This window comes from Gordionus sp. m RMFG-2023, chromosome 2 (assembly GCF_954871325.1).
Source record: "Gordionus sp. m RMFG-2023 chromosome 2, tfGorSpeb1-WG-v2, whole genome shotgun sequence".
Classification (NCBI taxonomy): Eukaryota; Metazoa; Nematomorpha; class Gordioida; order Chordodea; family Parachordodidae; genus Gordionus; species Gordionus sp. m RMFG-2023.
Window position 1 is genome coordinate 22,500,054 of NC_088776.1, and position 15,571 is coordinate 22,515,624.

At 25.0% G+C, this 15,571-nt stretch overlaps 1 protein-coding gene and 1 long non-coding RNA gene across 4 annotated transcripts in view; both read right to left on the minus strand.

The window, feature by feature from the left end:
* Positions 1-1,625: 1,625 nt before the first annotated feature.
* The window catches only part of LOC135925464 (probable serine/threonine-protein kinase DDB_G0268642), a 41,226-nt gene continuing 27,280 nt past the window's right edge, over positions 1,626-15,571 (minus strand). Inside the window, exons 1-4 of one of the 3 annotated variants that reach the window (XM_065460795.1) lie at positions 14,761-14,981; positions 4,840-5,448; positions 2,078-2,218; positions 1,626-2,031 (exon numbers count right to left, since the gene is read on the minus strand). In XM_065460795.1, the coding sequence (XP_065316867.1) occupies positions 1,939-2,031; positions 2,078-2,218; positions 4,840-5,448; positions 14,761-14,883 (966 nt within the window). In that variant the 5' untranslated portion in view covers positions 14,884-14,981 and the 3' untranslated portion in view covers positions 1,626-1,938. Of the gene's footprint in view, positions 2,032-2,077; positions 2,219-4,839; positions 5,449-14,760; positions 14,982-15,571 lie in introns of those variants that run through there. The other 2 variants (XM_065460796.1, XM_065460797.1) reach the window with 2 other exon arrangements.
* On the minus strand, positions 15,082-15,513 carry LOC135925465 (uncharacterized). The gene is made up of 3 exons (XR_010571645.1): positions 15,410-15,513; positions 15,218-15,362; positions 15,082-15,167 (listed from the first exon to the last, which is right to left on the minus strand). It is a non-coding gene; the product is annotated as an uncharacterized LOC135925465 (long non-coding RNA).

The following is a 15,571-nucleotide window of genomic DNA, read 5'->3' on the forward strand; positions in this document are numbered from 1 at the left end:
GCTCTAAATCACGTATCACGTAAATGTTATAATTAATGAGAAAGAAAATGCAATAGTAATTAAATAATGCATTAAAAGAAAATATACCGAACAAAGAAAGGAAATATTACCCTAGGGAGGAATGAAGTTGAACCGACAAATTTACTAGGCAATATTTTATTTTTTCTAATATACCCGGCAGGATCTAAAAAAATTTTTTAAAAAAAATACCCGAACCAGGCCGTATATTTTAAAATCAAATATTTTAAATCGTCATTATTCGTTATAAAAATTAAAAAAATATGGCCGGGCCGAGTCAAAAAAAATTTTCCCAAAAATATCCGGGGCAAATGGCACCTCTACACGTGTCTGATGATTAAATTAACCAGTTTATCATATTTAATAGCATAATAAAATATAAATCTGATTTTGATTAATTTATTTCTTAGAATTTTTGGAAAATCAATTTTTCAGAAATGATATTTTTATATTATTTATCGGAAAAATGTTATTTTATATATTTAAGATAAATCTTTTGAAAATATAGAAAAGTTTGTGGATATTATACATAAATTATTATAGATTTTATGGTAATGGCACTTGTTCATGTATATTATAAGTTTTTAAATACCCAGAAAATCAGCATACGACAAATCTTATTTCCCACAATTTGAAAATATTTTAGAATTAAATCCTATAAAATGTATTCTTTAGTTACGGATAAAGCTGTTAATATAGAAGCTGCTTAGAGATAAAATGTTTTCAGTAGCAACGCTGCTATGTACATATTTTTGAGGAAAAAAGTATTTACTAATGCTTAGTGTAACGATAAAAAACGAAATAATAATGGTAATGTGATAAGGCGTCCATGGAAACAAGGGAAGCATTACTTTCTTTTTTACTTTTCTTAAATTGCTACATTAAAATCAATGATAGTACTTTTATGTATTTTGTAGGGATGTACCGATATTTTTTATCAGATCGGATCGGGCCGATATTTCACCCATAAAATATTGGTTATCGGCCAATATTATAAAATTTTCCGATCCGATATAAAATGGCATCTTTAACAAAAATAAAATTTTAAAAAATTTATTTTTATGAATAAAATCTAAATCCATTTTTATGTATATTTATTTAATAATAATAATTAATTATTAAACTTTCTGCCATATTGTTTTTTTTTGCGCATTCTGTTTATAAAAGTGTGCGATAATCTCTTCAGAATTTGTTTTTAGTGTAGCTGGTGATATTTACAGTTACCATTGCTGTAGGCTGACCTCTGATAAATTGGAAATATTGGTATTTCTAAAGAGAAATCTTCGATATATTAATGTTAAATATTATTTTAAATATTTATTTCAAATTTCATAATATAATTGTTTATTATGTATATAGAATAATGTTATTACTTATTATATAAATGATTTATCAATAAAAATATTTTATATACTTTTAAAATTGCAATTGAATTGAATATAAATTATAACTGATCATTATAATATAATTAAATGACATAAGTTATGGTATATTTAAATTATAGATGTTATACTAATAAAAAGTATATTAAAAATTAAAACCATTCGTATCCTTACAGAATACAAAATTAGATATGATATCGGATCGGTAATCGGCCAATATCAATTTAATATCGGATCGGATCGGCCTCTAAAACGTGGTATCACCCCTAGTATTTTGTTTTATTTACTTGTCCGAATCAAAAGCAGACTCATAAATTACTTTTGTTTTTAGATTTAATTCCCTTAGCCCTGACTAAAAATTGGATTCCGGCTCACTGACCAATTTTTTCTTAGTTAATAAGATTTTCAATAGGCGCATTTTATATAGTTAAGAAATTATTAATATAACATAATTTGTAAGAAGCTTTCATGATTTGTGCTGCATAACATTTCGAATATGAAAAAGAATATATATAAAATAATAATTTCGGCTTGCGTATCATATAGCAAATATCTCGAGGTAATGTAGTAAATTTTTTGCCCTGGGTCTATTGGATGGATTGATGTCGATGCATTTAAGAACTAATTTTTCCTTTTAAAAATATATAATTTTATTAATTTTAAATTCTTAAGTTTACATATATTGAGTAATTTTCTTTTAAAGAAACATCAAAATTATCCAAATTCTTAATGTTCATCAAGGATTTAATTCTCTCTGATTCGGTATTAAAATCTTTCAATAATTCATAAAGAATTATTCCAGCACTATATATATCCACCTTTATTAAATTAATATATAATGTAAAAATGTAAATTTTAAATATATCGTCTTCTGATTAATTAAAGGCATTGACTCTACTCTTGGTCTATATTGAATTTAGATTCCACTCCACCAGTGTTGCATAATTATAAAAAATTCGATATGCATTAGGGTACGGGATATTATTTCCCGTATTATTCAAGATTGCGATCCTTTCAGCGAAAACCTCGAAAATGGTTAGGATAAAAATTGGGTGGCGCCAGTTCTAGAATCAGATCAAAATAAATAGATTTACCATCAATAACCTAGACTTATATTTAAAAAAAAATATATAATTAAACCATTTATCTTGTAGTTGTATAGAGAAATTAATAATGTTCGATTAAAAAAATTTACTAACACAAATAATAATATTAAGAATGCACTCATCTAGAGTTTAAAATGGTCTTCAAAATAAAAAATTGAAGATATTTTTGAGAATGCTCAAATAAGTTTATTGATTAATTTTTTTTAAAAAATTCGATTTTTGGTAAAAAAATCGTTCATGATAAAATAACAAATTTTTTAAAAAATGATTTTGATCTTTTTAAAAGAAAATCCATCTTACCTATATTTTTTAAATGATAAAGAAAATGATTAGACCACAAAATGTTGTTAAACAACCCCATACTTTTATAATAAAATACTAATTTTTTAAAATACTAGCCCATATCTGTGTTTTAGGTCTATTAGGCAGAGACCCGAACCGTAGTTTAATTCTTTTAAATATACCCGGGCTGGACCTAAATTTTTTTAAATACCTGATTTGGCCCGGACCTAAAATTTTCTTTATAAAAATTCCGGGTCGTATATTTAAAATCGAATATCTTAAATCACCAAGCTATAAAAATTAAAAATCCGAGCCGGGCCGTGCTAATGGTACATCTGCAGGTCTCTTCTTTTAGGCAAGTTTTGGGTATGGAATGGCATTTTTATTTTTTGCTAAAACGAATTTTACAAGTATGGGAGGAGGAGGGGGGGGGTTGGTGTGTTTTTGACTGCTACAATGCCCAAAAGTTCATAATTATAATAAACTATAAGAACCAGAAAAATCATATTTTTGCTGAACCCGAACCCATTTTAAAGGTGGAGGGCTCGGGGTTACAAAAGAAATATTAGAAAAAAAAATTTTTGCCACTTTTTATTAATATATAAATTAATTTATGAACTGTTATATATTAGAAACATTAATTTATTTAATAATATTAAATTATTATTTAGTTATATTTAAGAACTACTTTAGATCAATTGTCGACGAACATTATGATTCTATATTTAATATTCAAATGGACAGTAGGATGAATAACCTTTATATTTTATTAACTTAGAATTTCATTTTATCATTTGATAAAATAAAAGCTATTACAAACATGCCAGAACCTAAAACAAAAAAGAAATTATCAACATTCTTGGGCATGGCTAGTTATTATCGTAAATACTTATAATTTCGCGGATATAGCACACCTTTTATATAAAATAGTCAACAAAGATTGGTCATGAGAAAGTACACATGTGAAAAGCTTCGATAATTTAAAAAAGTTAATAAGTTAACCACCATCGTTAAATTTTTATAATCCAGATTTACCTATAGGTATTGCAGCTGACGCTTCGAAAAAAGGTTTAGGTGATTAATGAAGGAGATGGAAAGGAAAACCCAATCACTTTGCTAAAATCAGAAACAAATTGTACAAATAGTGAAGGAGAAGCCTTAGCAATCATTTATGCTACCAAAAAACATTAGAACAAAATTACAATAGTACAGACCATAAGTCAGATGTATATTTTTACCAAATATTTAAAGATGACACTTCAATGTCCATGAGATGATAAAAATGAAATTTGACGATGGGAACCCAAGATTTCACATTAATTCCTGGAAAACTTAACATTGTATAAGATTGTTTATCGCGATTACCACAGACAAATATAGAAAATAGGATATAAAATGTAGATTTTGAAATGAATAATAATGAATTATGGGATATACCGATAAATAATGATAGTAAAAGAAACAACTGATGATAAAGAATTGATGAAGATTATTAATAATATTAGGAATGAATTGATAAAATATAAAATTTACAAAAATATGGAAACGGAATTAAGTTTGATCAAAGATTGTCTTTTTAAAGAGAATAGAATTATAATACCATACAAGATGAGAAATGAAGGACATTTAGAAAGTGGGAAAACTAAATTATTAGCAAAAGATTATTTATGGTGGCCAAGAATAATTTTGGTTTTTACTTTTTTTAAGAAATTTTGAATTATAGTTATTATTTAAAAAAAATATTAATTTTCTTATGTTTCTTTCAAATTATTGTTTATAATAACATATTGTGAACATTGAGGGGGGGGGGGTATTTATTCGCTTAAAAGGTTATTAGAGAATGAACAAATTCCAGAAGGGGGGAACCACTGGTTTAAAAATAGTAAATAAATTATTTAATTCCTATGTTTTTGAATATATCTACTAGATAGGGGCAAAAAAATGGCCAAGAGTAGGGTGCCTATATTTAATTTGAGCAAGCCTCACAAGTATTAGCAAAAAAATTTCAGCGAAATTATATTGAGTAAATATTAGAGCAGAAATAGGTTAACCTTGAAATCATAATTTCCATTAGTTGATGAGTTATTCTGTTCGGGTGCTGAGTATAAGCTGGTGCCAATGTTTGTAGTGAATAAACGTCTCCCAGAATCAATTTTAACATTGTTATCAAAATGTATTATACCTTCTCTTTTGTGAGATTCGATATTTTCATGATTAAAATTTAAGTTTTTATAAGGTGGTATAATGGGTTTATAAGAAGTGGCCAGTCCAAAATCGCCTATAACAGCTGTATAATTGGCCTTATCATTATTACATTGATGACAATCAACAAATATATTCTCGGGTTTTATATCTCTGTGAATCGTAAGGCAAGTGTCGTGTATATATTGCAACCCATTTAATATGTCTCGCCATAATCGAAGCTTTAGCTTGGAGTCAAAATTCGTGTTAGCATCTGGGTTTAATAAAATTTGTCTTAAGGTCAGAGGATAGTACCTAGTTTGTATGTACAAGAGCGATTTTAGGAAGTAATTAGGCCCATTGCTTGGAAAGGTCGAATTATCATACCTTCCTGATTCATCTAGGTAAAAATCGGATTGGACCCAGGAGTTGTAATACTTTATAACATTTGGATGACATAGTTTTGATAAGACTTTCGCCTTTCATTTTTTAAAAAAAACAGATTTATATTTTATTAAATTATAATTTTAAAGGTAATGCGATTCCAAATCTACAGAAACAATAAAAGGAGGGGGTTAGGACCGCCATTAAAATTTAAGCAGATATAGGTGGTAATTTTATTTTTTAAGAGAAGGATATTTTTAATAGAAGCCTATAAAAAAGAATTTTTGTTGACCCGTTTAAGAAAATCACGCCGGCGCGCCGCCTATTTTCATGTCGGCGGCGCACGGCCGGAGCAGAAATTTCTTTCATATTTTATACCTTTTTATTCTAATAATTGGTCAACATCACTTTTGTAATTTTTTATTGTCAATCAGGATTTTGATGAATTTTTATTTTCTACTATTTTAAAATCATTATATTGACTCATATAGAATTGGATCAATCAAAAATCTAAAAATTCCAAAAGTTACCATAATTTTACATATTTTTAAAATTTAATAATTTTATAAATAATTTTAGTATCCCTGGATAATAAAAAATCCATAGTCTGGAAATTTTTTGCAAAAGAATTAGAGAAATTATTACTGCTCTAAGATATAAAACTGCAGAAGTTAAATTTGAATTCGAGGAATATCAAAGAAAATGCCTAAGTACATTAGATTTAACAATAGACATGTTAGACCTTGACAGCATTGATCTATACCCGAGTACCAGTTTTCAAATTGGCAATTCCAATGATAATAATAACAATAATTCCACGTATATGAAAACCTTAAAATTAAATGTCCCAAGCCCAATACGTTGGCATAGTATATTAATTATGCTAGAAAGCATATCTGGATTAAATAAGGATTTAATTAATGTTTTGAAAAGAATTGGGAAGCACTTTCTATGAATCTGATCTGGTAGAAGAACTATTAGCATTTCTTTCAAAATTTAAAGAAACTGTCGAATTTCTTTCAGTACAAAAAAGGCCTACTTTAAACTTGGCGTTACTTTTTAGAAGTGAAATTGAAACACATTTAATAGTAAATGATAGTGATAGTTCTGAAATTATTTCACTTAAGGAAAATATACTAAAAAAACTTGCGTTATTCCGGTTTGTAATCTGCAAGTAATATTATATAAGTATATTTTTGTTTTTTATTTAAAATTATCCAGGTATTGGCTTCTCTTTTAGATCCAAGATTTTAAAAATTGACAATTGTGTCAAAGTATTTAATAGAGCAAAATTGCTCAACTTCGGAATTTATAATAAAACATCTTAAAACTTATAGAGAATGATGATAATCAAGTAGTAAATATAGCTAATGAAGATGAATTATTAAATTCAAGTTATTTCACAAAATTGGCAAATAAACATTCAACAAATATAAATTATGATTCCAAGTTAGGTGACTTAGAACAAGAATGCCAGTTTTCTTGGAAAACGACATTCACAAGATATAGACGTTCTAAATGTTTGGAGAGAAAATAAGAGTGAACTTCCCAATCTTTCCAGTCTCGACAAAAAAATTCTTTGCATTCCGGCGACTAGCACACCTAGTAAAAGAGTTTTCTCTATCGCTGGATTGACGTTAAATTCAAGGAGATCATCATTATGTCCCGATAATTTAAATAAAATAATTTTTATACATGATAATTATAAAATTACGAAATCGATTTTGGATTTATAATGAGTTTTCTATTAAATGAATAATAAAAAATATGCCGAGATATCTGTAGAATAGTGTATATTTATTTGTTTTTTTTTAAAAAATTAATAAGCAATTAAAAAAATTTATGCTATAAAAATTTATAACTGCGCCGATTTTATTGACGGCGACTAAAAATCGGCGCGCCGCCAGCCGTCGATTAGATTTTTGAAAATTGCGCAGGCCGCCGATAGTTTTGTCGGCGCACAGGTCTAGATATGACATATTCTAAGGAATATATATTAGATTATTAAATTTACTTTATAAATAAATAGCCATTTTTATATAGATTTTTATTTGCACTTATTTAATCTTAATTATATATAATTTACAACTTACATTTTTTAAAAATATTTTACCAAGTGATTTTGTACTTCTCTTTGTCTCAATTTAATAATACACAAATAATAATATCCTAAAATAGATATTATTATATATTATCATCATTTATAAAAAAAACTTTTATTAAAATATACTTTGCTGGGCAAAATTTAAAAATTTTTACGAAAAATGGCTGACCCTTAAATATAACAAAAATGATCCCAAGAAAAAATGATCAAAAAATGTTTTTTTTAAATTAATATTTTTTTTTGAATAAAAAAACAATTGTTTTAAATAGTAACAATTTTAAATAGGAAATATTTTATAAATGAAAATAGTAAATTACATGTTCTTTATATTATATTATTTTTAACATAATTTAAAATAAATTTTTTAAAAATTAAAAAGAATTTTTCTTTTAAAAAAGATTTGACACTGAATCCTAAATTTTGAAAAAAGGGTTTGGGTTCAGCAAAATATCGAGGTTTCAGGTTTTCATCCCTGATAAAAATAGAAGATTTGAGTGATTGAAGTGATATTTTATTTTAAAATATAAAACATGACAAAAAAGTCAAACATAGCCAGCCAACATTAATTTTTTAGTGGGTAGGAGTAAGTTTTCATGACAATAAGCCGGCAGTAAAATTTAAAGAAGATAAAGGTTATAAATATGGTAATGAGTGGGTCTCAAGATAATAAAATCGAATAATGAAATATTTTTATTTCATTGCTAAATTTCGATTTTTGTATTATTATATTCGTACAAACCAACAAATATTTTGGGTGCATAATTCATAATTAGATAAAATTATAATAAAAGTAGTTATTTTTAATATAAATTTATTTTAAAAAGCGAATTGTTTATTTTAAAATATGATTAGGAATGTAAATTTCCCGTGTAACTATAATCTGAGAAAACTTGGGAAAAACGGAAAAATAGAAAAACATAAAGAAATTTTGCTTTAAAAAATATTTTACTAGATATGATTCTTTTTTCTTTCATGTTTTATTATAAACATATATTAAGATATTATTTAAACAAATACGATATAATTTCAATGTTTAAAGATGAAAACAATCTCAGATCAGAACTTGAGCATCTAAATCAAGCAATTTGTCCTTTGGAGAAGTTTCCCCACAAACTGGAGATTTGCTTGTATAAAAATCAGTTTCCTAACCTCCATTTTTCAAAATTATTTTCAATTTTATGTTTTTTATAATACTTTTGACCTTTGCTACAAATTTTTAATTAGCAATATTTTATTTGCTATATCCTTTAAAAGTAAATTCAGTCCATGAGTTTCAAACTCTATGCATTAGATAGTTGGTATTTATTTCTTACAAGTGTCCATGCTTTCTTCAAATTACTTGTATTTTCAGTTATTATGATTGTGCTAATTTTGTGTTTTCTATCTCTTCAATTACTTGCATAAATTTATTAAATATATATTCCCCTATGTATATTGGTCTCAGTTTAAATTTACTAGAATATGTGACTTGGCCTTGTAATAAAATTTAAATGTACTCTCCTCTAGTGTTGTTAAACGGCTAAGCCGAGTCGACTTAGCTACGACTCGAGCCTAGTTTCTAGTCGATAAAACGGCTCAGACTCGAGTCGACTAAATGAGCCGCATTAGTCGACTCATTTAGTCGGCTCGCTTAGTCGGCTCGCTTAGTCGGCTCACTTAGTCGGCTCGCTTAGTCGGATCACTTAGTGGACTCAGAGGTTAGCTTGAGTTTAATTTAAATTTAGAGTCAAAATTTATTTTTATGTTATTAGATATTTTAAATAATAATGTAGAATTTTATTTATTTATTTTTAGTGAAATAATTTATTTTATTTAAATTTAATGTTAATATTTTATTATTAGCAAACAAAAAATTTTTTTAAATTTTATTTCAAATATGTTTTGATCTTATAATAAAAATGGATTTATTTATTTGATTTTTTTTAAATAAAAAAAAATTCATATTTTCGAGCTAAAAATTTTAAGCAAAAAATAATTTTTGAACAAAAATATTGAAACATATTTTGTTGGTTTTTTTAATAAATTTTTAACTTTTTTAAGAAATACTTTTGTTAATTTTATCATAAATAAATAATCTTTTAGGTCAAATCTTCTATAGTTTTTTTATATTATTTTTATAAATATATCTATATTTTAAGTTTATTTTATTATAAGAGGTGGTTTTTCTAAATAATTTTTTTATTAATATATCTATATTTTAAGAATATAAACTGGTTTTTCTTTTTCTAAATAATTTTTTTTATAAATATATCTATATTTTAAGTATATTAAAAGAGGTGGTTTTTCTAAATTATTTTTTTATTAATATTTATGTCAAACTTTTTTTAATGCGACAATTGTCATATGCGTTATTTTTTAAGATTTTTGAAATTTTTGGACACAAAAGGGTTATAATATAATTTATATTGTAAAGATATTATATTATAAATTCAATGAAGATGTTCCCTGGAAAAATGATAATTATCATAATAGGTAGGTATTTTTGAACATATAAGATTTTTTTGTGACGCTAATGGGTAAAAATATGTTTCTTTAACAGGTAAAATTTAATGTAGATGTACCCTAGATAAAAGACAATTGTCATAATAGTTATTTTTAAAGTTTTTCGAATTTTTTTGACGTAAATTGGCTAAAATAAGCTTTGCTAACATGTTTAAATAAAATTTTAGTGAAGATGTAAGATAGATAAGTGACAATTGTCATAATCGTTGTTTTTAAAGTTTTTCGAATTTTTTTGACTTAAATGGGCTAAAATAAGCATTGCTAACATGATTAAATAAAATTTTAGTGGAGATGTACCATAGATAAGTGACAATTGTCATAATCGTTGTTTTTAAAGTTTTTCGAATTTTTTTGACGTAAATGGACTAAAATAAGCATTGCTAACATGATTAAATAAAATTTTAGTGGAGATGTACCATAGATAAATGACAATTGTCATAATCGTTGTTTTTAAAGTTTTTCGAATTTTTTTGACGTAAATGGGCTAAAATAAGCATTGCTAACATGTTTAAATAAAATTTTAGTGGTAATGTACCCTAGATAAGTGACAATTGTCATAATCGTTGTTTTTAAAGTTTTTCGAATTTTTTTGACGTAAATGGGTTAAAATAAGCATTGCTAACATGTTTAAATAAAATTAAGTGAAGATGTACCCTAGATAAGTGACAATTGTCATAATCGTTGTTTTTAAAGTTTTTCGAATTTTTTTGACGTAAATGGGCTAAAATAAGCATTGCTAACATGATTAAATAAAATTTTAGTGGAGATGTACCATAGATAAGTGACAATTGTCATAATAGTTATTTTTAAAGTTTTTGACGTAAATAGGCTAAAATAAGTATTGCTAACATGTCTAAATATAATTTCAGTGAAGATGTACCCTAGAAAAGTAACAATTGTCATAATAATTATTTTTAAAGTTTTTTTAATTTTTTTGACTTAAATAGGCTAAAATAAGTATTGCTAACATATCTAAATAAACCTTCAGTGAAGATGTACCCTAGATAAGTGACAATTGTCATAATCATTATTTTATAATTTTATTGATGCAAATCGATAAAAATATAGATTTTAATCATGTTAATTTAAGCTCGCGTGTTGTTATTATGGCATTTATATATCAAATTGTTTAATTAATTAAAAAGTAAATGTTTAGCATGAATTATAATTTTATTCATATAAATAAAACTTATATTTTATATATTCGTTTGTTTAAATCAATTTATTTTATATTAACCTATTAAACAATTAATTTAAGAATGTATATAAATTACAACGATTATGACAATTGTCACTTATCTATGGTACATCTCCACTAAAATTTTATTTAAACATGTTAGCAATGCTTATTTTAGCCCATTTACGTCAAAAAAATTCGGAAAACTTTAAAAACAACGATTATGACAATTGTCACTTATCTATGGTACATCTTCACTAAAATTTTATTTAAACATGTTAGCAAAGCTTATTTTAGCCCATTTACGTCAAAAAAATTCGAAAAACTTTAAAAACAACGATTATGACAATTGTCACTTATCTATCGTACATCTTCACTTAAATTTTATTTTAACATGTTAGCAATGCTTATTTTAGCCCATTTACGTCAAAAAAATTCGAAAAACTTTAAAAACAACGATTATGACAATTGTCACTTATCTAGGGTACATTACCACTAAAATATTATTTAAACATGTTAGCAATGCTTATTTTAGCCCATTTACGTCAAAAAAATTCGAAAAACTTTAAAAACAACGATTATGACAATTGTCACTTATCTAGGGTACATCTCCACTAAAATATTATTAAACATGTTAGCAATGCTTATTTTAGCCCATTTATGTCAAAAAAATTCGAAAAACTTTAAAAACAACGATTATGACAATTGTCACTTATCTAGGGTACATCTTCACTTAAATTTTATTTAAACATGTTAGCAATGCTTATTTTAGCCCATTTACGTTAAAAAAATTCGAAAAACTTTAAAAACAACGATTATGACAATTGTCACTTATCTATGGTACATCTCCACTAAAATTTTATTTAATCATGTTAGCAATGCTTATTTTAGCCCATTTACGTCAAAAAAATTCGAAAAACTTTAAAAACAACGATTATGACAATTGTCACTTATCTATCTTACATCTTCACTAAAATTTTATTTAAACATGTTAGCAAAGCTTATTTTAGCCAATTTACGTCAAAAAAATTTAAAAAACTTTAAAAACAATGATTATGACAATTGTCATTTATCTAGGGTACATCTACATTAAATTTTACCTGTTAAAGAAACATATTTTTGCCCATTAGCGTCACAAAAAAATCTTATATGTTCAAAAATATACCTACCTATTATGATAATTATCATTTTTCCAGGGAACATCTTCATTGAATTTATAATATAATATCTTTACAATATAAATTATATTATAACCCTTTTGTGTCCAAAAATTTCAAAAATCTTAAAAAATAACGCATATGACAATTGTCGCATTAAAAAAAAGTTTGACATAAATATTAATAAAAAAATAATTTAGAAAAACCACCTCTTTTAATATACTTAAAATATAGATATATTTTTAAAAAAAATTATTTAGAAAAAGAAAAACCACCTCTTTTAATATTCTTAAAATATAAATATATTTATTAAAAAAATATTTAGAAAAAGCCACCTCTAATAATAAACTTAAAATATAGATATATTTATAAAAATAATATAAAAAAACTATAGAAGATTTGACCTAAAAGATTATTTATTTATGATATAATTAAAAAAAGAATAAAATTTTATGATAAAACAAAAGAATAAAATTTCTTCAAAAAATCAGCAAAATATGTTTCAAAAATATTTTTTGCTTAAAATTTTTAGCTCAAAAATATTAATTTTTTTTTATTTAAAAAAAATCAAATAAATAAATCCATTTTTTTATAATCAAATCAAAACATATTATTTGCATTAAATAAAATATAAATAAAATAAATTATTTTACTAAAAATAAATAAATAAAATTCTACATTATTATTTAAAATTTCTCAATAGCATAAAAATAATTTTTGGCTCTAAATTTAAAATAAACTCAAGCTACCCTCTGAGCCCACTAAGTGAGCCGACTAAGTGAGCCGACTAAGCGAGCCGACTAAGTGAGCCGACTAAGCGAGCCGACTAAGTGAGCCGACTCATGCGGCTCCTTGATCGGCTTGAGTCGGAGCCGTTTTTTACGACTACGACTCGAGTCGCAAGTCGTAAGAACTCGACTTTTTAACAACACTACTCTCCTCTTATGTTTGTCAATCCATCACTAATGAGGGTGATATTTATAATTATATATAATCATTTAATTACCATTTTTTTAATTTTTTCATATTTAATGTTTAACCTATTTTTACTGAGATATCTTGAAGGCATTTTAATGCAGATTTTAAAGATTAAAATAATTTCTTCTAATACACACATTGAATTATGAAAAGTAGACAATTTGACATAATGATAACTTTTGCAAATCCCAATAACTAGTTTACTTTGCTCTTAAGATGGTATACTATCATTATAACATTAAATTGTTTTGTTCTTTTGGAAATAATAATTGATTCAGTTTTCTTAATTAAAAATTATCTTTGTAAATTTCATCTGTATTAATTATAAATATATTCTAAGCTAGATAATTTAGAAAATCTTAATAATTGTAAAAGAGATAGAATAATGATTAATTTGGAGACTTAAAATTTTATAATAAAAATTAAGAATTTAGCTTCAAGCAAATTGCTGTTACCTCTATAAAATTTCTATCAGTCTGCCTATAATTACATGATCTGTCAGATTTATTATTAAATAAATGAATTAATCTTTCATAATTCATATCCTTCAAAACTATAATTAACTACCAACCCTTTCCCATATCTCTCTTACCATTAATCATTCTTTATCCTTCTCAGTTATTATATGTTCTAACTTTAAATATATTTCTGCTATTAAAAAATTTCCTTCATACTTGAGTTGAGCTAATATTATATTCTCAAAAATGATTGAGATTGAAATACAAACAAAACACAATTAAGATTTAAGAACTGAAAACTTTTAGTATAATATAGGAAAAAATGTGATTATTTGATCAAAAAACACATAAAAATTGGGGGAATTTTGTATTTGCCTTATGTTAAATCCCTATATGATTATTGGAAGTTTTAAAAAAAAAATCATCAAAAAAATTTTTGAATTCATCCTTAAAGATTTTTTATGTATGAAAATTACAAAAGATTTATTTATTTAAGATTTTTTTAAAAGAATATAAAATTTGATAAATAATTTGTTCTTCAGAAATTTATGCTCATTTTTTTTTTTTAAATTCTGATTTATGATAATCAGAACAAGATGTAGAAGGGTCCTATTATTTACTTTGCTTCTGATTGTAAACTATTTATTTTAATTTGGCTTTAGAAAATATTTAACAAAAAGTTAACATAACAATCAAAACTATAAATTTAAGGGGTATTTGATTTAAAGTGGCTTTAATTCTAAAAAATTTTAATTATAAATATTTCTATATAATTTTAAGATTAAAAAATAATTCAAAAATTTAAGATTTTAGAAAATTTAGAAATAATTTATATTTATTATTCTTTTAATATTTATAAATTTTTTTAATTTTCAATATGTCTAGTCATGAGTTTGATTAGTGTAGGCCTCCCCTTTCCTAAAAAACAAATATTCTTATAGATCTTTTCATATATTTTGAGGCCTCTAAATATATAAAAATTTGAAAACGAACTTAAATAATTTTGACAAAATGTAATTTGTCTAATTTACCTCTCTTAAAATGGATGCTATTTTATTGTCAATATAACCAACACTGTATTTGTGGTAACAGGTTGATAATAAATCCATCCATTTCAATTTTATTTTTTTAATTGCATAAGTAGAATCATCCATTTTATGATAAGATTTATATACTGAGCCATAACCCCCTTTACCAATCAAACAAATTTCATTAAATGTTTTACTGTATGTGCTATTTAAAAAATATTTTAAAGCCAGGATAGTACATTTACAAAGTATTCATAGGTACAAAGTTAACAGGCTCATTATTAAATGGAGTTCCAGTTTCTGTAAATAATTTCAAAAAATATTCCCATATATTTTTTCTTGAATTTGCAAATTCAGGTGACATCATTATATTTGGTATGATGTTTAATGATTTTAGTAGATTTGTTAGTCTAATGATTATATATCATCTTAATTGTTTGTATACACATCTGATAATTACCTTTTTAGTTTGTTGATGTCATTGGATTTATTAAGCATGTAATATAAATTCTCAATAAGACTACATAAAATAAGCCAAAGAGCAGAACTAGGTCTAGCAGAAAATTCTTTTATGTCTGACTTTCCATCTACTATTAAATCGGAATCTTTATTAATGGAAATCAATTTAAAAATGGGTGCTAATACAACTCACAATCGAATCTCTTTATAGTGTGGATTTGGTTATGTTTATCAGGTTGCTTGAAGTTTGGTTCAAAGGACATAATGTCTATTTAAATATTCGCTCCTACATATGTGATAACGCAAAATATAAAAGATAGAGAGATTGACATTTACTTAGAGTGTGTTCAGCTGT